Source organism: Pantherophis guttatus, chromosome 18, assembly GCF_059756535.1.
Source record: "Pantherophis guttatus breed Tessera chromosome 18, ASM5975653v1, whole genome shotgun sequence".
NCBI lineage: Eukaryota > Metazoa > Chordata > Lepidosauria > Squamata > Colubridae > Pantherophis > Pantherophis guttatus.
Genome location: NC_142080.1, coordinates 5,204,710 through 5,227,888, shown reverse-complemented (window position 1 = coordinate 5,227,888; position 23,179 = coordinate 5,204,710). Strand labels below are relative to the sequence as shown.

General features: G+C 46.1%; 2 protein-coding genes across 6 annotated transcripts in view; both read left to right on the top strand.

Moving 5' to 3' along the window:
• C18H11orf98 (chromosome 18 C11orf98 homolog) lies at positions 1-3,616 on the top strand. Its single transcript, XM_034406556.3, has 4 exons — positions 1-156; positions 1,367-1,491; positions 1,883-1,980; positions 2,714-3,616. Exons 1-4 carry the CDS (start codon positions 118-120, stop codon positions 2,827-2,829), a joined length of 378 nt encoding a protein of 125 aa, XP_034262447.2. The 5' UTR covers positions 1-117; the 3' UTR covers positions 2,830-3,616.
• A 1,143-nt stretch (positions 3,617-4,759) lies between these two features.
• The window catches only part of GANAB (glucosidase II alpha subunit), a 53,919-nt gene continuing 35,499 nt past the window's right edge, over positions 4,760-23,179 (top strand). Inside the window, exons 1-6 of one of the 5 annotated variants that reach the window (XM_087881109.1) lie at positions 4,823-4,940; positions 14,544-14,639; positions 15,512-15,620; positions 16,858-16,985; positions 18,543-18,722; positions 21,029-21,094. In XM_087881109.1, the coding sequence (XP_087737235.1) occupies positions 4,852-4,940; positions 14,544-14,639; positions 15,512-15,620; positions 16,858-16,985; positions 18,543-18,722; positions 21,029-21,094 (668 nt within the window). In that variant the 5' untranslated portion in view covers positions 4,823-4,851. Of the gene's footprint in view, positions 4,941-5,070; positions 5,334-6,732; positions 10,794-11,287; positions 11,361-14,543; positions 14,640-15,511; positions 15,621-16,857; positions 16,986-18,542; positions 18,723-21,028; positions 21,095-23,179 lie in introns of those variants that run through there. The other 4 variants (XM_087881106.1, XM_087881107.1, XM_034406553.3 and 1 more) reach the window with 4 other exon arrangements.

Sequence of the window (23,179 nt, the reverse complement as noted above, 5' to 3'; positions counted from 1 at the left end):
TTGGGCCAATCAGGATGAGGATACCACCGCGTGTCGCGGCGCCTGTTACACGTCATCCGCAGCGCCTACCCGGAAATTAAAACCTATGGTAAAGAAGTCGGACACGTGGTTTTCATCATGGTTGCTCCTTCCGGGAAGGTTAACCGGCCGCGGACGGTAATTAATTCTAACATATTTAAGAAATATTATTAATAATAATAATAAAGTGCTTAAAACCGGCCGCGGACGGTAACTAATTCTAACATATTTAAGAAATATTATTATTAATAATAAAGTGCTTATTTGTTAAGGGGCTTAGATTAGGGGTATTATTTATTCAATTCTGGGATTTTTAAGAAATAAAAAAAATTACACGGCTTATTATCTATCTATCTGAATTCCTCTGTTCCTTCCCTTCTTCTTTCTGTCTTCCTTTATCTCTCTCTCTCTCAATTGTTATCTCCTTCCTTCCTCCCTCCCTCCCTCTAATCTAATTATTTATTATTAATTGTTATTAAAATATAATTATTACATATAATTAATTATCGTCAGACGATGTAGAAGTTTATCCCGAGCATGTTGAAACTCAGTTAAATCAGGAATTTTATTTATTTATTTATTCATTATTTATTTTGTTGGCTAATGTAGGTATTTATCCCAAGTGTGTTTAAACTCAGTTAAATCAGGAATTTTATTCATTCATTCATTCATTCATTCATTCGTTTATTTTGTTGGCTAAGGTGGTATTTATCCCAAGCGTGTTTAAACTCAGTTAAATCAGGAATTTTATTCATTTATTTATTCATTGGTTTATTTTGTTGGCTAAGGTAGGTGTTTATCCCAAGCGTGCTTAAACTCAGTTAAATCAGGAATTTTATTTATTTATTCATTCATTCATTTGTTTATTTTGTTGGCTAAGGTAGGTGTTTATCCCAAGCGTGTTTAAACTCAGTTAAATCAGGAATTTTATTTATTTATTTATTCATTATTTATTTTGTTGGCTAATGTAGGTATTTATCCCAAGCGTGTTTAAACTCAGTTAAATCAGGAATTTTATTCATTCATTCATTCATTCATTCGTTTATTTTGTTGGCTAAGGTAGGTATTTATCCCAAGCGTGTTTAAACTCAGTTAAATCAGGAATTTTATTTATTTATTTATTCATTCGTTCGTTTATTTTGTTGGCTAAGGTAGATGTTTATCCCAAGCGTGTTTAAACTCAGTTACTGATGACTCTGACCCGCTAACTTCCAGTGGAGGTTAAAGACGCTTGGGATAAAGACACCTTTGAGGTGCCCAACTGCCATTTTTCTGCAGTTGTTTTTTTTTAAAAAAAAATTTTTGGGGCAGCGGCTCTTTGTAAAGACTTTTTCTTCTCTTGTGTCAGGAGCTGCGGAAAAAACTCTTCAAACGGCGCCGGGTGCTGAGCAAGGAGAAGAGAAAGAAACACCGGATTGTGGGAGCAGTGGTGGATGAAGGCCTGATCACCATTCATCACCTGAAAAAGCGATCGTGAGTCGTGTTCGCTTTGGTTGCTTATCTCTGGGGAAGAAAAATGTGCAAGCCAATTAAATGCTGTAATATAAAACGGTCAAGTTGTCTTTCTGACCTGGGGAATCCTGGGAGTTGAAGTCCACCCCTCTCAAAGCATGCTGGATGGGGAATTCTGAAAGCTGAAGTCCATCCCTCAAAATATGCTGGATGGGGAATTCTGGGAGTCATAAAGTCTACCCATTTTAAAGCATGCTGGCTGGGGAATTCTGGGAATCGAAGTCTACCCATTTTAAAGTTGGTGGAAATTGAGAAGCACTGATTTAGAGGACCAATTTGTTTTTTTTCTAAATTCACGAGTCAACCTTAAAACATTTCTTCTCTGTTTGTAAATTACCTTCTCTTCTTCCAGATCTAGTTCACGGGCAAACATTACTCTCTCGGGAAAGAAGAAAAGAAAACTGCTAAAACAACTGCGTCACGCCACTAAGGAAAAAGCAGAAATGCAGGGTAAATTCTCTTCCCTCTAGTTGGGGAAAATGAATTTGGGTGTGTGCCATTCATAGAAGGTGGAAGACAGAAATGTTCCACACCCAGAGAGAGTGAGATAGGAGATTTGAGTTCCTGTTCTTCTTATCTTTTGATCAACGCCTAATTGTTGCCTTCAAAGCATTTCCAAGGATTCTTTGATTTTGTTATACTTCCTTTTTTTTTTCTTGTAATAGTACAGCAGTGTGAGATGAAATAACAGAAAAAAAACTCTGATGAGTTTATAAAGGGCTACGTAGATAGAGGAGAATCTATCTATCTATCTATATATAAATGGCTCTGTGTTTGTATGTTCCAGCATAACTCTGGAACACCTCGAGCAATTTCAACCAAACTTTGCACACAGATTACTTACTCTGTGGAAAAAAATACTGTGGGAGTAAGACACTCCTAACACCCTTCAGTGTGTCTGTGTGTGTATGTTCCAGCATAACTCTGGAATGCCTGGGCCACTGAAATGAAAAGGAATTAATTATATCTATAATGTCAAATCACAACACTTTTGACAGTGATGTGCATTTTGGAATCAAGTTCTGTTAAGATACAGCCTTAAAATGGCTTCTACTGTACAGCACAGTCGAGTTGCCATGGTAACGGCTTCACAGTAGTCCACAAGGGGGCTCCCTCTGGTAAGGCGGATTGGTTCTTAAAAAAATTTTTTTTTTTTACTGTTTCCATCTTTTCTTTTGTACAGTTGATGTTTCTTCTGCTCGGGGTGGAAAAAGGAAGAAGAAAAAGGAGGCAACTCCAAAAGACTGTCCAGATGTTGAGATGGTGGCAGCTGACATGGCACCAGGATTGGAAAGCTGAACCTGGCTTCTGAAATCTTGAAAACGGTTTCTCTTTTCCAGCCTACCAGTGACAGCATTCCTAGTTGGGGTAGGGCTGGTGGGTGGGGTGGAAGAGGAAAAATCAGATTACCAAAAACTAGAAAAATCAGCTTTTGAACCTGTTTAGCTCCATAAAGTTTGTTTCCTTTTAACAAGGAATTTAAACCCATCAGACCACGGTTTGAAAGGGTGTGTCTGATCCTTTTTTCTTTTGACAAGCAGCTCCCAATTCCTGAATTTGAGGAGTTACAAAATCATTTAAAGTTTAGCTGGTCTGAAGTTGTACCTCAAAAGGGGTGCTTGATAAGATAGAAGCTTTACATGTGTAAGCTGTGGAGTCATTTAAGAACGTCAGTGGCCATGCCAGATTACGGCACAAATACTTGGAACCGTTCATGTGTACAGTTAATCTTCATATATGTGAGACGCCAACTTTTTTCAGCGGTGGCAACCAATTTCCATTGAAAGAGAAGTGCGCAGGCAGAGATGTCTGTTTTAACGTGTTCAAATTTTCTGTATTCTTATCCATATAATAAACTGACAAAAAAAACAAACACCCTGTGTCTTGCTTTAGTACATAAAGGTTCCCCTCGTACACATGTGCTAGTCGTTCCCGACTCTAGGGGGCGGTGCTCATCTCCATTTCAAAGCCGAAGAGCCAGCGCTGTCCAAAGACGTCTCCGTGGTCATGTGACCGGCATGACTCAACGCCAAAGGCGCACGGAACGCTGTTCCCACCAGAGGTGGTCCCTATTTTTCTACTTGCATTTTTTACCTGCTTTCGAACTGCTAGGTTGGCAGAAGCTGGGACAAGTAATGGGAGCTCACCCCGTGACGCAGCACTAGGGATTTGAACTGCTGAACTGCCGACCTTTCGATTCACAAGCTCAGCATCTAAGCCACTGAGCCACTGCATCCCTTGTTTTAGTGTGTGTGTGTGTGTGTATACACACACACATACACACACACATACATACACACACACATTTGTGTTGAGGAAGAAGGGAAAGAATATGGCTAGTCGGTACATTGTGTGCATGGTGCATTTGACAGTGGCTATTGTCTAAACTATGAAATGGGAGCTAGTTATTTCCAGAAAAGCATATTGACTGGTCCAGGTTCTTGCCTGTTGAAATCAGCAACACTGAGCCATATGAAATTATTAACCATGGCTAATAAACCACGGGGACTGGGCAGGATTGCCTGGGACGCTACACATCCTGTTCACAACCTGTTTTCCTTGTTGCCTTCTGGGAGCGGGGCTTCTTGGTATCCGAAAGCAGAACATCCAGATTCAGTCACAGTTTTGTTCCATATACCTTGTGAACTCTCAAGTTTCCTCTCTCCACTATGTATTCAAAATGGACAAGTGATTAATATACTGTATTATCAAATCAGTGGAACAGCTTGCCTCGCCTCCAGAAGTTGTAAATGCTCCAATGCTGGAAGTTTTTAAGAAGAGATTGGAGAACCATTTGTCTGAAATGGTGTAGGGTTTCCTGCCTAAGCAGGGGGTTGGACTAGAAGACCCCCAAATTTCAATTTATTATTCTCATCCCATTCCCATTCCCATTCCATTTTCTATTCTATCCCATTTTCTATTCCATTCCATTCTTATACTTATACTTATACTTATACTTATACTTATACTTATACTTATACTTATACTTATTCTATTCTATTCTATTCTATTCTATTCTATTCTATTCTATTCTATTCTATTCTATTCTATTCTATTCTATTCTATTCTATTCTATTCTATTCTATTTATTCTTATTCTATTCCCTCTGAATATGAACCCGCTTCGAGGCTGTGCGGAACGTTTGTTTCAGAGTCGAAGAACCCCGTGGGACTCTTCGTCAGGTGACGCTCTCGGTCCGCCCTTTTAATTCTTCCCCCATGCTCAGGCCCAGCGTGCGCAGGCGCAAAAGAGGAAAACAAGTGGGGGGGAAAAAGGGGGGTTTTTTATCCGTTTTGTAGGCGTCTCGGCCGTATAGCCTGCATGTCCGCACTATGCGATCCGGCGGGGGTGGTGGGGCCTCCGGGGTCCGCCCCGAGCCCCAAACCGGCCGCCGCGCCTCCGTCGCTCAGGTAGTTGTGGGTGGGGAGGGGGGGGAAAAGGGAAAAGGAGGGAGGTTTTCGAAATCATGGCCCCCAACCGTTCAGGGTTGCCATGGTGATCTCTGGCAGGTGCAAAAGGGGTGCAAAGGCTTTGCCCCGAAGAGATTTCCAGGCCTTCCTCAAAAGGGGCAGCCGACGAGGAGGAAGAAGAGGGAAGGGGGTGAGTGGGTGGGTGGAGAAAGGAGACTCAATGAATGCTTGCAATTAATTAGCTTTTTAAAACCAGGATGGTGTTCACTGGACAGTAAAATACTAGGGGTGGTTTTTTGTTTTTCCTCCTTAAGATCAATACATGTTAGGTTTCTTTCAAACGAGGGTGAAGGCGATGCTGTGTTTTTTGTTTTTTTTTTAAATGAGGATATGGTCAGTAAATGTTTTCTTTTTTAAAAAAATAATAATAATGAGGATACGATGATCAGCAAATGCTATTTTTTTTTTAAGAGGATGAAGATGATTTTTGTTATTTTTTTCTTATGGATTGCACCAGGGAGGCTAAACCAATTTCGTTGTATATATTATGTACAATGACAATAAAGACTACTATCCTATGCTATACTATACTATGCTATGCTAAAACTATACTATGCTATACTAATACTATACTATACTATACTGTACTATACTATACTATACTATATACGCTACTCTACTTTACTCTACTCTATACACTACACTACACTGCTAAAACTATACTATGCTATACTAATACTATACTATACTATACTATACTATACTATACTATACTATACTATACTATACTATACTATACTATACTATACTATACTATACTATATACTCTACTCTACTTTACTCTACTCTATACACTACACTACACTACACTACACTAATACTAATACTAATACTAATACTAATACTAATACTAAAGCTTACTATACTATCGTGTTTCTCCAAAAAGACCCTGTCTTATATTTTTTTGAACCCTGAAATAAGAACTTTGCTTTATTGCCATGCGCTCAAAAGCCCGATTGGACTTATTATCAGGGGATGTCTTATTTTGGAGGAAACAGGGTATACTCTAGTCTACTCTACTCTATACTCTATATTCTATAGTATACTCTATATTCTATATTCTATACTCTATATACTCTATAATCTAATACTATGATGATTAATAAAGGCTAGGTTTTTTCTTTAAAAAAAAATGAGAATATGACGATTCAGAAATGATATTTTTAAAATCAGGATGGAGATGATCAATATTTTTTTTAAAAAAAGATATGATGATCCATGAATGTTTGGGGGGGTTTTTGTTTTGAAATGAGGATGAAGATGATGATCAATAAATAGTGGGGTATTTTTTTTTTAACTGAGGATAAAGAGGATGATGGCTAGTTTGGCCCATAGACGTGAAGCGTGTGATCTTGGGCCAGTCTTTTTCTCTTAGAGACAATGGCAAATAGTTTCTGAAAATCCTGGGAAGAAAACTGCAGGAACTTCTCCGAGGCAGTCTCCGAGAATCCTATATGATTGAACAGAAGAAAAAAGAACGATGAAGATCCCTGACATATTTATTTTATAAATTAGAAAGGCGGGGGGTTCTATAATTGTAACCCACTCCTGGGTGCATACGTTGTTTTTAATTGGTGCGTAGCACTGAACAAGGACCGGGTTTTTAAAAAGCTGACATTGGTGGCATTTCATATGCATTTCCTACACACGGGTTTTCTTAGCTTCTCTTTGAATCCTTCTCTACATCACCTTTGCCCTAAACTTGAGTTGACTTTTCTTCCTCCTCCTGCAGTTCCCAAGAATTGGCCCAGGAGATCAAAGCTTTCCTCAGTGGCGTCGACCCCATCCACGGGAACAAACTCACCATCAAGGAACATGCCCGATGTGCCATTTTACTGCTGCGCAACTTACCTCCCGCTCGCAGTGCTGTGTTGGAGCACCTCCGGAGTGTCTTTGATGAATACGTCTGCACCTACCTGTTGGAACTGGAGGCTGGCGACGGTGGGATGGGTGGCCTCCGCTCCCAGGGTCCCAACTTGGACGACGTGGTGTCGGAGATCCAAACCGTCTTGTCAGAGTTTGTCCGCATGAATCCCAAAGCTTGGGCCGCTCTCGTTTCCTCCTGGTCGATCGACCTGATGGGGCAGCTGAGTAGCAAATACGCCGGGCGGCACGACGTACCCCACGCCAGCAGCCTCAACGAACTGCTGCAGTTATGGATGTCCTGCAAAGCCACTCGGGTCTTGATGGAGATTTACACCCAGTGCCTGTCCTCCATGATCAATACCTGTCCAGACGCTTGCGTCGATGCCCTCTTGGACACGTCGGTTCAGCACTCGCCTCATTTCGATTGGGTGGTGGCCCACATCGGCTCCTCCTTCCCCAACACCATCATCAACCGGGTCCTGTCCTGCGGTTTGAAGGATTTCTGCGTGCACGGGACAGCTTCGTCAGATCTCCTCCTCTTTCCCAGCTCCACAGCAGCCGATAAGCGGGTTCCCAAAATCGCCTCGGTGGTCGGCATCCTCGGCCACTTGGCCTCCCGCCACTCGGAAAGCATTAAGCAGGAGTTACTAAGGATGTTCCACAGGAGCCTGGGGCCCACCAGAGACCACCAGCAGAAGGCCACTGTCCCTTTCTTGCTACAGCTGGCAGTCATGTCCCCCACGTTGTTGAGTACCATCTCTGCAGAACTGGTGGACTCCCTCAAGCCTGGCGTCCTCAACCAGCTGCACCAGCACTTCGCAGTGCTGCCCCGAGAAGAGCTGGAGAACATGGTCAGCATTGTGGTGCACCTCATCTGCCAGACGTCTGGAGGAGCCTACCGTACCTTGCAGTTCCTTGTCAACACGGCCATGCCAGCTTCAGTCATCACCACCCCAGGCCTGGCGGTCCACGACAGCGTGCGGGAGGCCTGCGACCGGGTGATCCAGCTGTTGCTCCTCAATTTGCAGAAGCTGGTTTACAACCGGGGTTCGGCCAGCTTGGTGGAGGTCCCTCCTCGCGCCGTGCCGTTCTTGGACGACCTGAAGAACCACATGCAGGAGCTGTGCACGGAGACGCTGAAGCTGGAGAGGAAGAGGTTTCTCTGGCTGCACCAGCTGCTCGTCCTGCTCTCGGTCTACTCCACCCCCAGCTGTGCCAGCGAGGCCCTCTTCTACCTGCTGACCCTGGCCAAGAGCCAGGAGGAGCTCAGCCTCGCGACCCAACTCTATGCCGTCCTCAGCTCTTGCATGACCGATCTGCTGCCCGCCCTGGTGAAGAAGTCCGTGCGCCAGCTCCATGCTGGGTTTCTCTCCGAGCAGCACATGGCTCAGCTCTTTCAGAACCTGGCCTTGATCATGCAGTGGGAAGGGGAGAGCCCGGCCTCCATGGGCCACCAGCTGGGACAGGCCGTCTCCTTCCACATCTACGACTTTGGGCAGCTGCTGCTGCACAGCAATCCAGAGGTGGCCCAAGCGGCCGCCCTGCTGCTGTCGGTCTGTCCCATGCCCAAGGCCATTCGGCCGGCCCATTTGCTGTTCCTCATCCGTTCGTCCGTGCACCACTTCTTCTCGGTTTTGCGGGACAAGTCTCCGGCCGGCATCAGCTACGGAAGCCGGCTCCTTTGCGGGCTGAGCGGCGCGTCGCCCACAGCCAGCAAGGCCATCCTGCAGTACCTGGTGGAGGGAGCCTTGCACCAGGGCAACGCTGAGCTTTTCGGGGGCACGGTGGAGCCCCCTGCCGCCAGGAACGACGTCACGCTGGAGGCCACCAAGTTATCCCTCCTGGACATCAACCGGCGTTTCATGGCGGCCGTGAACTTCTCCGGGAGCGTCTGGTCGGTGTTTCACGCGGGAGTGATTGGCAAAGGTTTAAAACCGCCCCAGGCTTCCCATCGGCAAGAACCCGAGGAGATCTCCCATAACGTCCAGATTTTTTTGGGCCTCTTGCTGAGGTGCTGCGGGGCAGGACGCTCGGGACCCCCCGAGCTGCCCCGGGGCAACGCCATCAACCCCGAAGCGGCCAAGATGGTAGCTGTCGTGTTGGTGGAGACGGTCTGCCCGGATGTAACCAACAGCGAGCTGGCTTGGCCTCCCGAGGAGCACACTCGCAACACCGTGGAACGGGACATCCGAATCGGACGCTCTTTCCGCGACAACCCTTTGCTATTCGAGCTCTTGAAGTTGGTGGCTGTCGGGAGGCCGGCTTTGTGTTACTGTTCGGTGTTGCTCCGGGGTCTGATGGCCACGCTGATGGCTCATTGGGAGGCCTCCCGGGAGAACGACACCAACAGCTCTCCCTGGCCTCTGCAGGCCTCTTGCGCGCTGGTGGCCTGCATGGGGGAGGGCCACCTCCTGCCTCCCGTCTTGAGCAACATGCACGAGATCTTCGACCAGCTGGCCCCCTTTGAGGTCCACCTGCTCCTTCTCAGCGTCTGGGACTACATGAGGGACAACAGCCCCTTGCCCCAAAAATTCAGCTTCGATGCCAGCACAGGGCTTTTCTTCCGGGATTTTTCCCGTGACACCGACGCGGGCAAATATCTCTACGTCTTACACAGCGTCGTGCATAAAAACATCGACCGGCTGGGTCTGCTTTCAGGGCGGTTCCACCCTTAAGGGGCTCAGATGCGGTTTGGAGAGGACCTTTTGGTGCTGTGGATTAGGGGGAGGCGGGGTTGGGGAAGATGGGGGCTCTTTCGTGGATTGGAATTGTTTTGGAGAGAAGCCCACGAGAGGCTTTGGCGTCAATTTGCTTCGATGTGAAAGCGGAGGGAAGGGTCTTTGGGAAGGGGAGGAGGATTTGTTTTTTGGGGGGGGGTCTTGCATTTTAATTGGTTCAACTTGAAATTAAGGAAGGACTAACAAAGGGAAGGTTGGAAATACGTGAATGGGGAGAATATTCGCATTTTGTTTTCTTGTCCTTCCTCTTTCTTCCTTTCTTCTCTTCCCTTATCTTTTTCACCTCCTCCTCCTCCTCTTCTTCCTTCTTCTTCTTTTCCTCTTCTTCCTCCTTCCACTTCTTCTTCTTCTTCTTCTTCTTCTTCTTCTTCTTCTTCTTCTTCTTCTTCTTCTTCTTCTTCTTCTTCTTCTTCCTCTTCCTCTTCCTCTTCCTCCTCCTCCTCTCCTCCTCCACTTTCTCCTCCTCTATTCCTTCTCCTCCTTCTCCTGACCTTCCTTCTCCTCTTCTTCTTTTTATTCCTTACCTTTTTCCTATCCTCCTTTCTTTCCTCCTCTTCCACTCATCCCTCTACCTCTTGTCCTTCCTTCCCTTCCTTTTTTTCTCCTCCTCTCCACCTTCATTCTCTTCTCTACTCTTTAATGCACACACGAGTTTTTTTTATGAACACTCGCTCCCAAACAGACAACAGTTTTTTTAACAAAGTTCTTCGCAGGAGTTTATTGATAGTCAGTAAAACACAGCCACATCATCATCCTGGGTATTGAGTGACAAGTGGAGCTGGAGGGGCCTCGAGCAGAGATTCTCCATCTTCTTCCTTCGGTTGATTCTGAGCACAATCAATAAAATAAAAGCAGGAAGTCACAGCGCTTTGCATTTCCTTCGTAATTGGAACAAGGGGAAAATATCTCATTCTCTTTCTCTGCCAGGCTCGGGATGAACTTTTAAGTACAAAAAAACCCCTGAAACTGATGATTCATGGATTTGGGTGGATTTTTTTTATAAAAAAGGGTTAAAAACGGAAGGAAAAGTATAAGATGTCAGTTAGTCAATAGAAGGCAGGAAGTCAACATTTCGTGGTTTTTTTTTTTTCCTTCTGATTTCCTAACTTTTTTCTTATTTTTTTTTTAAATACTTTTATTGTGCTGTGAAATTTTAATAAAAAAAAAAATATGAGCAAACCAAACAAAAGATGGACATTGCAAAAACCCTTTTGTTTCCATGCAAAGGTCCTGGACTGCCAACCCCCCATCATCCTCAGCCAGCGGGGGACGATGGGATGGGGTGGCCCTCTCCTTCTCCCTGCAGGTCCCTCTGAAGTGCCCTCAAAACTCTCCCCTAATGCAGAGATCTCCAACCTTGGCAACTTTTTAAGACTTGTGGACTTCAACCCCCAGACTTCCTCAAGCCAGCTTCGCTGTCTGAGGAATTCTGGGAGTTGAAGTCCACAAGTCTTAAAAAAAATCGGCCAAGGTTTTAGACCCTCCCCCCCGCCCTAAAGAATGTAGTCGTCCAGCAAAAAAAAAAAACCAAACTCCCCCTCTCTCGACCGAACATGGGAAGCGCCGTCCTGATTAGCGTGTGGGCGGAGCTCCCGCTTGGCCACCGTCTTCGACGATTGGCGGGGCGCGAGGGCGGGCCTCGCCGGAGGTGTCCAATGGGAGCTCAGCATGCGGGGAGGAGGGGCTTAGCCGCGGCGGAGGGAGGGGGGCGGGTTCCGGCAGAATCCAAGATGGCGGCGGCGGAGGCGCCCAGGAGGTTAGAGTGAGGCTCGCTCGGGATTTTTTTTTTTTTTTGGGTGGCGGGGCGACATTTCTGGGTGGGGGGGTCGCCCACCAAGGCGGCTTTCCTTCCTGAAGAGCCTCTGTTTCATCCCTGCTTCGTTTGTATTTTGAACCCCCCCCGCCCCCTCCCCTAATTCCCCCCTCCCCCCACCGTGCCTCAGTTTCCCCCTTGGATTCTGGGACCCATGTGGCTTTCCCCACCCCCCCCACCCCTTCTGAGGCAGCCCTTCCCCTCCTCCCCCCTCCCCCCCCCACGGCTTGCCCCCTACGGCTTCCCCTTCTGCAGACCTTGCCAAGCAGAGGACTACACCACCCATCATCCTGAGCCTTCTCCCTTGGGTTGGGGGGGAGGGGTTCCTTCCTGCCCTTCTGGCCAAAGTGCGCCCAAGCCTTCCTTCCCCTGCCTTTGAATCCACACATCCCACCCCACCCACCCCCCACCCAACCCTACAATCAATCCCCAGCTTGCCTGTCTGGAGGGGACGATGGGACTTGTAGTCCCAGCCATTTTTCCATGAGTGGGAACGATTCATGCCATGGCCTCCCCTTGGTCAGCCTGGTTCGGAGAGCTTAGGAGAAGGTCAAGAAGAGTCCTTGGATGCTTTCCAAATGTCCTTGGCTCCGGCTCCCATCAGCCCCAGCCGGGAAAGGATGATGGGAGCCGCCTTCCCAAATGTATAAGGGTGACCAGGCCGCCTAACGAAGCACGCTCTTTTCCCACGAACCCCCACCCAACCCTACAATACCAATCCCCGGCTTGCTTATCTGGAGGGGACGATGGGACTTGTAGTCCCAGCCATTTTCCAAGGCTCTGCCCACGAGGGGAAACAATTCATGCCTTGGTCAGCCTGGTTTGGAGAGCTTAGGAGAAGGTCAGAAGAGCCCTTGGATGCTTTCCAAATCTCCTTCGCACCCATCAGCCCCAGCCGGGAAAGGATGATGGGAGCCGCCTTCCCAAACGTATAGGGGTTACCCGGCCGCCTAACAAAGCATGCTCTTTTCCCGCTGAGGGCAGCCTCCGTCCTTCCCTGCAATTGATAGGGATAGTCCTTGACTTACAACAGTTCATTTAGTGACCGTTTGAAGTTACAACGGTGCTGAAAAAAGGGATTTAGGACCATTTTCCACACTTACAACCATTGCAGCGTCCTCATGGGCACGTGATCAAAATTCAGACGCTTGGCAAGCAGCTCGTATTTACGACGGTTGCAGTGTTCCGGAGGGGCGGATGTCACATAATCCCCTTTTGCGACCGCCTGACCAGCAAAGTGAACAGGGAAGGGCAGATTCACAACTGTAGTAAGCACGGTCGTAAAATGGGGCACCAAACTCATTGACAAATGTCTTGCTTAGCCGCATTCATTTTGGGCTCCGTTGCCGTCATAAGTCAAGGACTGCCTCTTGCTATGGAGGCTCTCCTTTGCCTCAGATGGATTCCTGTCTCAGAACTGAAGAAGCGGCTTGAATGAGAAGCAAAATGTTTTCAAGGACAAGAAAAGAAAAGGAAAAAAAAAAAACCCAACCAGATTGCCTTTTGGAAAAGCACTTTTGGGAGAATATATGGATTTTTATTGGAAAATCTTATAAAAATGAGTGTTTTCCAAACTTGAAGGTAGCCAAGCTTCGCTTTCTTTCTCTGTCCCACCTTTGTCTCTTAAATCTTTTAGTTGCAAAATATGTGAAGATCGGAGGTGATCTTTGCCCCGGGGGAATCAATTTGCCCTTCGCTCTCTCTTTTTTTTTTTTTTGCAAAATTTTTTTATTTTTAAACAAACAAAACATAAAACATCCTTCATCCATTACAATTTCAAGCAGTCTGTCGATCGGTTACAAATCCCTTGTGCTGCTTCCCCGTAATCGTATTTTACTAATGATCTACTATCTGAAAATAATTTTTTTTTGGGAATGATAATGCCATTTTTTATTTTTATTTTTTAAATTTGATTTATATGCCGCCCTTCTCCGGAGACTCAGGGCGGCTTACAATGCGTTAAGCAATAGCCTTCATACTTTTGTATATTTATACAAAATCAGCTTATTGCCCCCACAAACTGGGTCCTCAATTTACCCACCTTAGAAAGGATGGAAGGCTGAGTCAACCTTGAGCCTGGTGAGATTCGAACCTGCAGAAATTGCAGGCAGCTGTGTTAATTACAGGGTGCATTAAACCACTGTACTACCAAGGCTCTTTTGTTAAATAAATTGCCATTGTTAAATAAATGACAAATGAGAATAATGATAAAAAGATATATCAGGCTCCTTGTTTTATGATGATGGTTTGCCTCTCTTTTGGAGAAGAAGAAGATGGTTTGTTCACCCTGGCAACTTCAAGATACCTGAACTTCCATCTCCCAGAATTCCTGGCAGGGGAATTCTGGGAGATGAAGTCCACGCATCTTAAAAAGTGTACAGGTTTGACAAACACTGGACTATAGAAAACTGATTTTAATCCTTAACGTTGCTGTGAAGTTTATCTATAGGTAATGCTCGACTTGCAGCCATTCGTTTCACAACAGTTCTAAGTTGCAACGGGGCTCAAAAAAAGGGCCTTTGGTCCTCGCACTTGCGACCATTGCCTCCCCGTGGTCATGGGATCAAAATTCAGGGGCGTGGCAACCAAGATGCATTTTTACAACAACTGCAGAGTTTCGGGGTTATGCGATGGCCCATTTGCGGGGTTTCCCAGCTGGTTTCCGACTGGAAGCCAGATTGGCTTAGCAACCTTGGGGTTCGCTTAACAACCACAACAGAAAAGTCATAAAATTGGATGTGACTCCTTGAACGTTTGCTTCACTCAGTAACGGACGTTCCAGTCCCAATTGTTGTACTGACATTCCTTAACTGGCCGTGTATCCAGTGAAATGGGATAACTATCGAGAAATTTCTCCTTAATTCTAGTTTGCTTCTCTCCTTGGTTAGTCTCCATCCGTTGCTTCTTGTCCTGCCCTCAGGTGCTTTGGAGAATAGGTCGAAACCCCCCCCCTCTTCTTTGGGGCAGCCCCTCAAATATTGGACCCCTGCTATCATGTCTCCCTTGATCCTTCTTTTTGTTAAACTAGACATACCCAGTTCCTGCAACCGTTCTTCATACGTTTTAGCCTCCGGTCCCCTAATGGTGCGTTGCTTGAAAATGTCTCCTCCTTCGTGTTCCACCCAGGATGTCCGTGGTCGCGTGGTTGACTCTCTTCCTAGCCATGGTGTCGGCGGTAGACAAAAGCAACTTCAAGACCTGTGACCAGAGTTCCTTTTGCAAGTAAGTTTATTTATGTATTATTTATTTTATTCGATTTCTATACCGCCCTACTCCCGAAGGACTCACAGCCAAACAATAAAACACATACATACAAAATTTAAAAGTAGAATAAAATCAAATTAAATAATTTTGGCCCCGACAAATTTAAAACCCCAAACTATTTAAAACCAATTTTAAAATTGAATGTATAAAATACTAAAAGATATTTAAAAATTAAAAATCTTTTTATAAAAGAGGGAGAAAATTAGGCCAGGCCCGCCTGGTGAAATAATAAGGTCTTTAAAGCGCAGCGGAAGGTGCACAGATCCGGGATCCTCCGTATCTCTGGGGGGAGCTCGTTCCAGATAGTAGGTGCCCCCACAGAGAAGGCTCTCCCCTTGGGGGCCGCCAGTCGGCATTGTTTGGCCGACGGCACCCGGAGGAGCCCCTCTCTATGGGAGCGTACCGGCCCGAAAAGAGAAGAGACGGAGACACGCGGGGCCTTGATTCCAAAGGGAGGCGCGAAAGATGACGGCATTGTCCTTCTCGCCTGCATGGGCAGAAGTGGTATTCAGCTGGTTCTCACCAATTCACCTGAACCGGTAACAGAAATCGTGGGTGGGCCCCAGCTCTGTGCCATCCGATTTAGGCATGGTTTTTGAGGCCGGGCGCGTGCGTGAAAGGCAAGGCACACACGTGAACTGGGCTCGCGCGTGCGCGAGGGGGTGGCGAACCGGTAGTAACGTAATAAGAAACCCACCGCTGGCCCTGGGCCTGCCATCTTGGGGATGGAGTGCTTGGAGGCCGAGAAATTACTCCTCTCTCAAAACTGAGAGTGAGATTACCTAGCATGGGTGGTTCTGTCTCCAGTAACCATGGTTTCCTCTTTCCAGGCGTCAGAGAAACGTAAAACCTGGAAGCTCCCCTTATAGGGCGCTGCTGGACTCCCTGCAGCTGAGCCAAGAATCTATGAAAATCCAGCTTATTAATGAAGCAAGCAAGGTAAATTAAACCCCTCGGATTTCCTAGAAGACTCGTTCTCTTTCTGACCAGATGGAAGGGCTGAGGGTTAGAAAATTGAGAACGGTCCCTGTGGGATCCTGGGGGTGGGGAGAGAGTCTCCGAGCTTGGTGGTTTTCGTGTAGACGTTTCATGACCCAGCTAGCTAACATCATCAGTGCTAGAAAGGAGGTGGATTGGTTCTCTAAAGCCATTCGAAGGAGATAACGAGAAGTAGATTTGGAACGTGTATAGGACAATGTGTAAAGTGTACAAAATTAATATGATGGTTAATTATGGCGTAAATAAGAGAGAAAGGGACAGGAAAGAAAATGAATAATATAAAGGGAAGTGGGGGAAAGCGTAAATATTAGAAGATGACCATTACGAAACAGTTGTAAAAAGAGCATATATATATGTGTGTTTTGCGTTTGTCGTGTTGTGTTATAAATAAAAACTAAAAAAAAAAAAATAGAAGTAGATTTGGAATTTTAAGACTACCAATAGGATGCGGTGGCTCAGGGGCTAAGACGCTGAGCTTGTCGATCGAAAGGGTCGGCAGTTCAGCGGTTCGAATCCCAGCACCGCGGAACTGGGTGAGCTCCCGTGACTCGTCCCAGCTTCTGCCAACCTAGCAGTTCGAAAGCACGTAAAAAAAAATGCAAGTAGAAAAATAGGGACCACCTTTGGTGGGAAGGAAACAGCGTTTTCCGTGCGCCTTTGGCGTTGAGTCATGCCGGCCACATGACCACGGAGACGTCTTCGGACAGCGCTGGCTCTTCGGCTTTGAAACGGAGATGAGCACCGCCCCCTAGAGTCAGGAACGACTAGCACATATGTGCGAGGGGAACCTTTACCTTTACCAATAGAAGAGAATATTTGTAGCTCAGGGTTGAACAGTGGGGTCTTTGGAGCTCTCTGAGCTTGGTGGTTTTCTTGCAGATTTTTCATGACCCAACTAGGGAACATCATCAGTGCTAGAAGGAGTGAGGTTTGCTCTCTGCTTGTATACAGTTGCAGGATATGAATAAATAAACATAAATGAAATTGGGGTGTGGATTGCTGGCGATGGGCGGGTGTTTTGGTCTTTTGGTTAACCTTGTTAGCTTTTTGGCGGTCTCTCTTAAATGATATTCCCCCCCCCCCCCCAGTGGCCGGCAAGAGAGGACTCAAGCCATGGGGGGGCGAGATTTACCAGTGGGGGGAAAAGCCAGTGGGAATCCGTTCTTCCCGATCGCAGGTCCCTCTCCTCCTGGAGTTTTACGGCTTGAAAGGAAACATGACCCGCCTCCGGATCAACGAATTGACGCCCCTCAGACCCCGCTATGAGGTACACGACGTCTTAATCCAGGACCCTCCCACCTCCAGGTACGGCGGATGGGCCGCTGCGTTGGCCGGTGGTCTTTGGGTTGGGATTCTATGGGAGGCGATGGAGCGACGGATGTTAGGATAAGGCTCGGCGATAGGTGGCTAAAAGAGCTGGCGTCACTTCACGCCGGACTCTGTGAGGTTGGCTTCTGGGTTTTATAGGGAGACAGTTTGGTCCAGTGGCTAAAGCACCAAGCTAAAAAAGTGGGAGATGGTGAGAAGGAAGGTGACCTAGGAACCAGGAGTTCTAGTCCGGCCTTAAGCATGAAAGCCAGCTCGGTGACTTTGGGCCAATCACCAGGAGACAGTGAGTTCTAGTCCCACCTTAGGTGACTTTGAGCCAATCATCAGGAGACAGTGAGTTCTAGTCCCACCTTAGATGACTTTGGGCCAATCACCAGGAGACAGTGAGTTCTAATCCCACCTTAGGTGACTGAGCCAATCACCAGGAGACATGAGTTCTAGTCCCACCTTGGGCAATGAAAACCAGCTGGGTGACTTTGAACCAGTCACCAGGAGACAGTGAGTTCTAGTCCCACGTTAGGCATGAAAACCAGCTGGGTGACTTTGGGCCAATCACCAGGAGACAGTGAGTTCTAGTCCCACCTTAGGTGACCTTGAGCCAATCACCAGGAGACATGAGTTCTAGTCCCAACTTGGGCAATGAAAACCAGCTGGGTGACTTTGGGCCAATCACCAGGAGACAGTGAGTTCTAGTCCTACCTTAGATTACTTTGAGCCAATCACCAGGAGACAGTGAGTTCTAGTCCCACCTTAGATTACTTTGAGCCAATCACCAGGAGACAGTGAGTTCTAGTCCCACCTTAGGTGACTTTGAGCCAATCACCAGGAGACAGTGAGTTCTAGTCCCATTTTAGGCATGAAACCCAGCTGGGTGACTTTGGGCCAATCACCAGGAGACAGTGAGTTCTAGTCCCACCTTAGGTGACTTTGAGCCAATCACCAGGAGACAGTGAGTTCTAGTCCCATTTTAGGCATGAAACCCAGCTGGGTGACTTTGGGCCAATCACCAGGAGACAGTGAGTTCTAGTCCCACCTTAGGTGACTTTGAGCCAATCACCAGGAGACAGTGAGTTCTAGTCCCACCTTAGGTGACTTTGAGCCAATCATCAGGAGACAGTGAGTTCTAGTCCCACCTTAGGTGACTTTGGGCCAATCACTAGGAGACAGTGAGTTCTAGTCCCACCTTAGGCACGAAAGCCGGCTGGGTGACTTTGGGTCAGTCCCTCCCTCTCATCCCCATCCATCTTGGAGGGTTGTGAGAAAGTTGCGTCGGGTATTTTCACAACCTCGAGTTGTTTGTGAAAATAAATAAAGGAGGGATCCCCAAAAAATGCAAAAAAAAAAAAAAAGCTATTCGGGGAGTTGAAGTCCACCCTTCCTAAAGTTCCCAACTTTGAGAAACCCCCCCGAACAGGTGAGGTTATCAGGTGACAATGTCTGTCGCCTCTTCTCATTTCTACTCTGTCCTCATCCCCGTCCTTGTGTGTGTGTGTCTGTGTGTTCCCCCCCCCGTGTGCGTCCTCCCCCCCCAAGATTGTCTGTCACAGGCCGCGACGAGAACAGCGTGGAGCTCTCGCTGGAGGACGGGACCCACAAGGTGATCCTGACGGCGAAGCCCTTTCGCATGGATTTGCTAGCCGGGCGGGAGCTGGTGCTGAGCGTCAATTCCCGGGGCCTGCTGGTATTTGAGCATCTGCGACAGAGGAAGGACTCGTGAGTACCTTGGGTTCTCCACGTTAGGAGTTGGAGAAGGGGGGGGGGGTTGGTTCCTTGAGAGCGGGTCATTTTCCTTCAAATCGGGAGGTGGTTTATTTAGGCTAGCATTCCTGGTTTCAGTCCAGGAACTGGAGATGGGCGCGTAATGGTGCTCAACTATCCATCATCTGTGGGGTCTTTGGTGCTTTCCGAGCTCGGTTATATTTTCTTGCAGCCGTTTCACGACCCAGCTAGGTAACGTCATCAAGTTCTAGAAAGGAAAGTGAGGTTTCCTCTCTATTTATGTACAAGTAGCTTGCCCTACAACTCAGTAAAGCCACCAACGCTTTGCAGGGCAAACCACGGTATATAATTTAATTAAGGAGGTGATCACACATAATATACACCCCTAATTTTCCCCAAATAATGACAACCCTGTGAGGTTGATTGGGTTGAGAGAGAGGGACTGGTCCTAAATCACACAGCTGTCTTTTATGCTGATGGTGAGACTAGAACTCACCGTCTCCTGGTAACACCCCAAGCGACACAGCTAGCTTTCTTGCCTAAGATGAGACTAGAACTCACCGTCTCCTGGTAACTGGCTCCAAGTGACACAGCTAGCTTTCTTGCCTAAGATGGGACTAGAACTCACCGTCTCCTAGTGAGACTGGCCCCAAGTGACACAGCTAGCTTTCTTGCCTAAGATGGGACTAGAACTCACCGTCTCCTAGTGAGACTGGCCCCAAGTGATACAGCTAGCTTTCTTGCCTAAGATGGGACTAGAACTCACCGTCTCCTAGTGAGACTGGCCCCAAGTGACACAGCTAGCTTTCTTGCTTAAGATGGGACTAGAACTCACCGTCTCCTAGTGAGACTGGCCCCAAGTGACACAGCTAGCTTTCTTGCTTAAGATGGGACTAGAACTCACCGTCTCCTAGTGAGACTGGCCCCAAGTGACACAGCTAGCTTTCTTGCCTAATGTGAAACTAGAACTCACCGTCTCCTAGCGAGACTGGCCCCAAGTGACACAGCTAAGCTTTCTTGCCTAAGATGGGACTAGAACTCACCGTCTCCTAGTGAGACTGGCCCCAAGTGACACAGCTAGCTTTCATGCCTAAAATGGGACTAGAACTCACCGTCTCCTAGTAAGACTGGCCCCAAGTGACACAGCTAGCTTTCTTGCCTAAGATGGGACTAGAACTCACCGTCTCCTAGTGAGACTGGCCCCAAGTGACACAGGTAGCTTTCATGCCTAATGTGAAACTAGAACTCACCGTCTCCTAGTGATTGGCTCAAAGATATCCAGCTGGCTTTCATGCCTAAGTGGAGACTAGAATTCCCTATCTCCTGGTAACTGACCCCAAGGGATGCAGCTAGCTTTCATGCCTAAGGCAGGATTGGAACTCGCCACCTCCTAGTCAGCGATTGGCTCAAAGCTACATCCAGGCAGCTTTCCTACCTAAGGCGGGACTAGAACTCACCGTCTCCTGGTTTCTAACCCCAGCACCTTCGCCATTACACCAAAGTTGATTCTGATTTTCAGAGATTTATGGGTGTTTCAATCCTTCCAGAATCAAAAGAGTTAGAAGTTCCCTTCTAGGTTACTTCAGGAAAGCACCGAGCTTCATATGTACGTACTTATTTTTACTCGTGGGTCGTCGAAGGATAAACGGAGGTTTTTGATTTTTTTTTTTCAAATCCTTTTCTTTTCTAATCCTTCAAATACACCATCCTGGTCATCTTGCTTTTTCTCCAAGCAAGATGACAAGGATAAAATCCGGATTGCCAGCGCTGGGTTTTTTTTTTTTTAAACCCACATCTGGAGTTTGGGGTTTTTTTTTTTTTGACCCTATCTGGGTCCAAAAAAAACAAAAAACAAACCCCACAACTTTCCAAATTCAACAAAATCTAAGCTTGTGTCTACGTTAACGTTATATTGCACGCATTAAACAACTAAAAAATAATTTAAAATGGATTTGTTGGGTTTGGGGGAGATTATCTGCGTTGTTTTGTGTAGCATCTGGGTTTGTTTGAGCGCAGAATCTTAAGTGTTTTTTTTTTTTTTTAAAGAAAAACCCACTGGCAATCCTGCTAAATAGGGTAAAAATAATAGGATGCGTTGTGGGGTTTTTTTGGGGGGTTAACGGGGGTTTATTTGAGTGCCAAACCTTGGGTTTTTTTTTTTTTAAAAAAAGAGAAATTCACTAGGCAGGGGTGGTTGGGAGGGGCACCTTTTGCGATTCCTTGCACTGACTCTTTCCGTTGTGTTTTCTGTTTTTGTTGGTCTGTGGCCCCCCCACTCTCGCTCGGGCCCCCCCTCCCAGTTTCTCGGATAAAGTTAGTGACACGGTCGTTAGCATTTGGGATAGGATCACGAACGTTTTCTCTAGGTAATTCTGCAGCTTCTGCTTCTGTTTCTCAATCTCCCTTTCCCTCCTCCGTGCAGAAAAACGCCCCCCCCTCCCCCCGCCCGGCTTTGTGACATAAGCAGGGGGAGAAACCCATCACCCTCTGCCCCCTTTTTCTCTCTCTCTGACCCAGTGAGGATGACGTGTGTTGGTGGTGGTGGTGGCAGAAGAGATGTGGGGAGCCCCACATCAGCCCTTGATCTGCCCAGCAAGAGACCAGCACTGGGGACGGACTTCGATCCGGAACTGGAATTGAAAGGGGCTCTGGGGGATAGGATACCAAGAAACATTTTTAAAAATTAAATTTATATATATATATTTGCTAATGTACCTGGAACTCGTATTTTTAGAATAGTTTGTTTTATATCTATATATCTATATATCTATATATCTATATATCTATATATCTATATATCTATATCTATCTATCTATCTATCTATCTATCTATCTATCTATCTATCTATCTATCTATTCTTACTTCTTCGTAGGGCTTATGTGTGTTTTTCCTCTAGCCAGGTTTTCCCTACGTAACCCTACGTAACTTTTTTCTTTTTCTGCTAACCAAGAAAAATCTTGGTTACGTAGGGAAAACCTGGCTAGAGGAAAAACACACACACACACACACATGTTTTTGTTTTAGCCAGGTTTCTCCTATGTAACCAAGATTTTTCTTGGTTACGAGAAAAAGAAAAAAGTAAGAATATATATCTATATATCTATATATATATATATCTATATATATATCTATCTATATCTATATCTATCTATCTATCTATCTATCTATCTATCTATCTATCTATCTATCTATCTATCTATCTATCTATATTCTTACTTATCGTAGGTTTTATGTGTGTTTTTCTTTTAGCCAGGTTTTTCCTACGTAACCAAGATTTTTCTTTCTACAGCCCTAGCTCAGTGGAGTCACATCCACTCGATTCTGGGCTTTTTTTTTTCTTCTGGCAGCCAGCAGGCCCTATGCTGCCCTAGGCTGCTTCGTGAGAGACTTATATAGATCTATTTCTGGCTCGTTAGCCATCATCAGTAAGCCACACCCACCCAATAGATATTGTACCTTTACAGGGAGGATACATGAGATGTGGGTGAAGGGCTGTAGAAAAATCTGGGTTACGTAGGAAAAACCTGGCTAAAAGAAAAACACACATAAAACCTACGAAAAGTAAGAAAATAGATATTGTACCTTTACAGGGAGGATACATGAGATGTGGGTGTGGCGTACTGATGATGGCTAACGAGCCAGAAATAGATCTATATAAGTCTCTCACTAAGCAGCCTAGGGCAGCATAGGGCCTGCTGGCTGCCAGAAGAAAAAAAAAAGCCCAGAATTGAGTGGATGTGACTCCACTGATCTAGGGTTGTAGAAAAATCTTGGTTACGTAGGGAAAACCTGGCTAGAGGAAAACACACACACACACACACACACACACACACACACACACACACACATATTTCTTTTTCTTTCTTTTTCGTAGGCTTTTATGTGCATATTCTTTCTAGCCAGGTTTTACCTACGTAAGCTAAGATGAACCGGGGCTATATAACATCTTAGCTTACGTAGGTAAAACCTGGCTAGAAAGAATATGCATATATATATTTATATAAACATTGTTTCACTGTTCTTGAGGACTAGCACCTTAGCAGCTAAAAAGCCATTGCCAGCTCTTAGGAGGGAGAAAAAAACAACAACCCCGAACCATGGTATTTCTGGGTTCTAATTATTGTATTTTTCGGACTATTTTTTGGACTTTCGCACCTGACTATAAGATGTGCCTAAATTTAGAAGAGGAAAAGAACAACAAAAAAAGTTTTGGGGTTCTGTGCCCCCATTTTCGCCCCCCCTTTTTGGGGGGGATCCCTTTTCCAGCCTTTTTTTTTTTTTTTTTTGGCCTGTTTTCAGGGCTTTTTTTGGGACTCGTTTTTAGGGCTTTCTTCAGCCCATTTTTGAGGCTTTTTTCGAACTGGTTTCGAGGCTTTTTTCAGCCCGTTTTCGAGGCTTTTTTTCAGCCCGTTTTTGAGGCTTTCTTCAACCCGTTTTTGAGGCTTTTTTC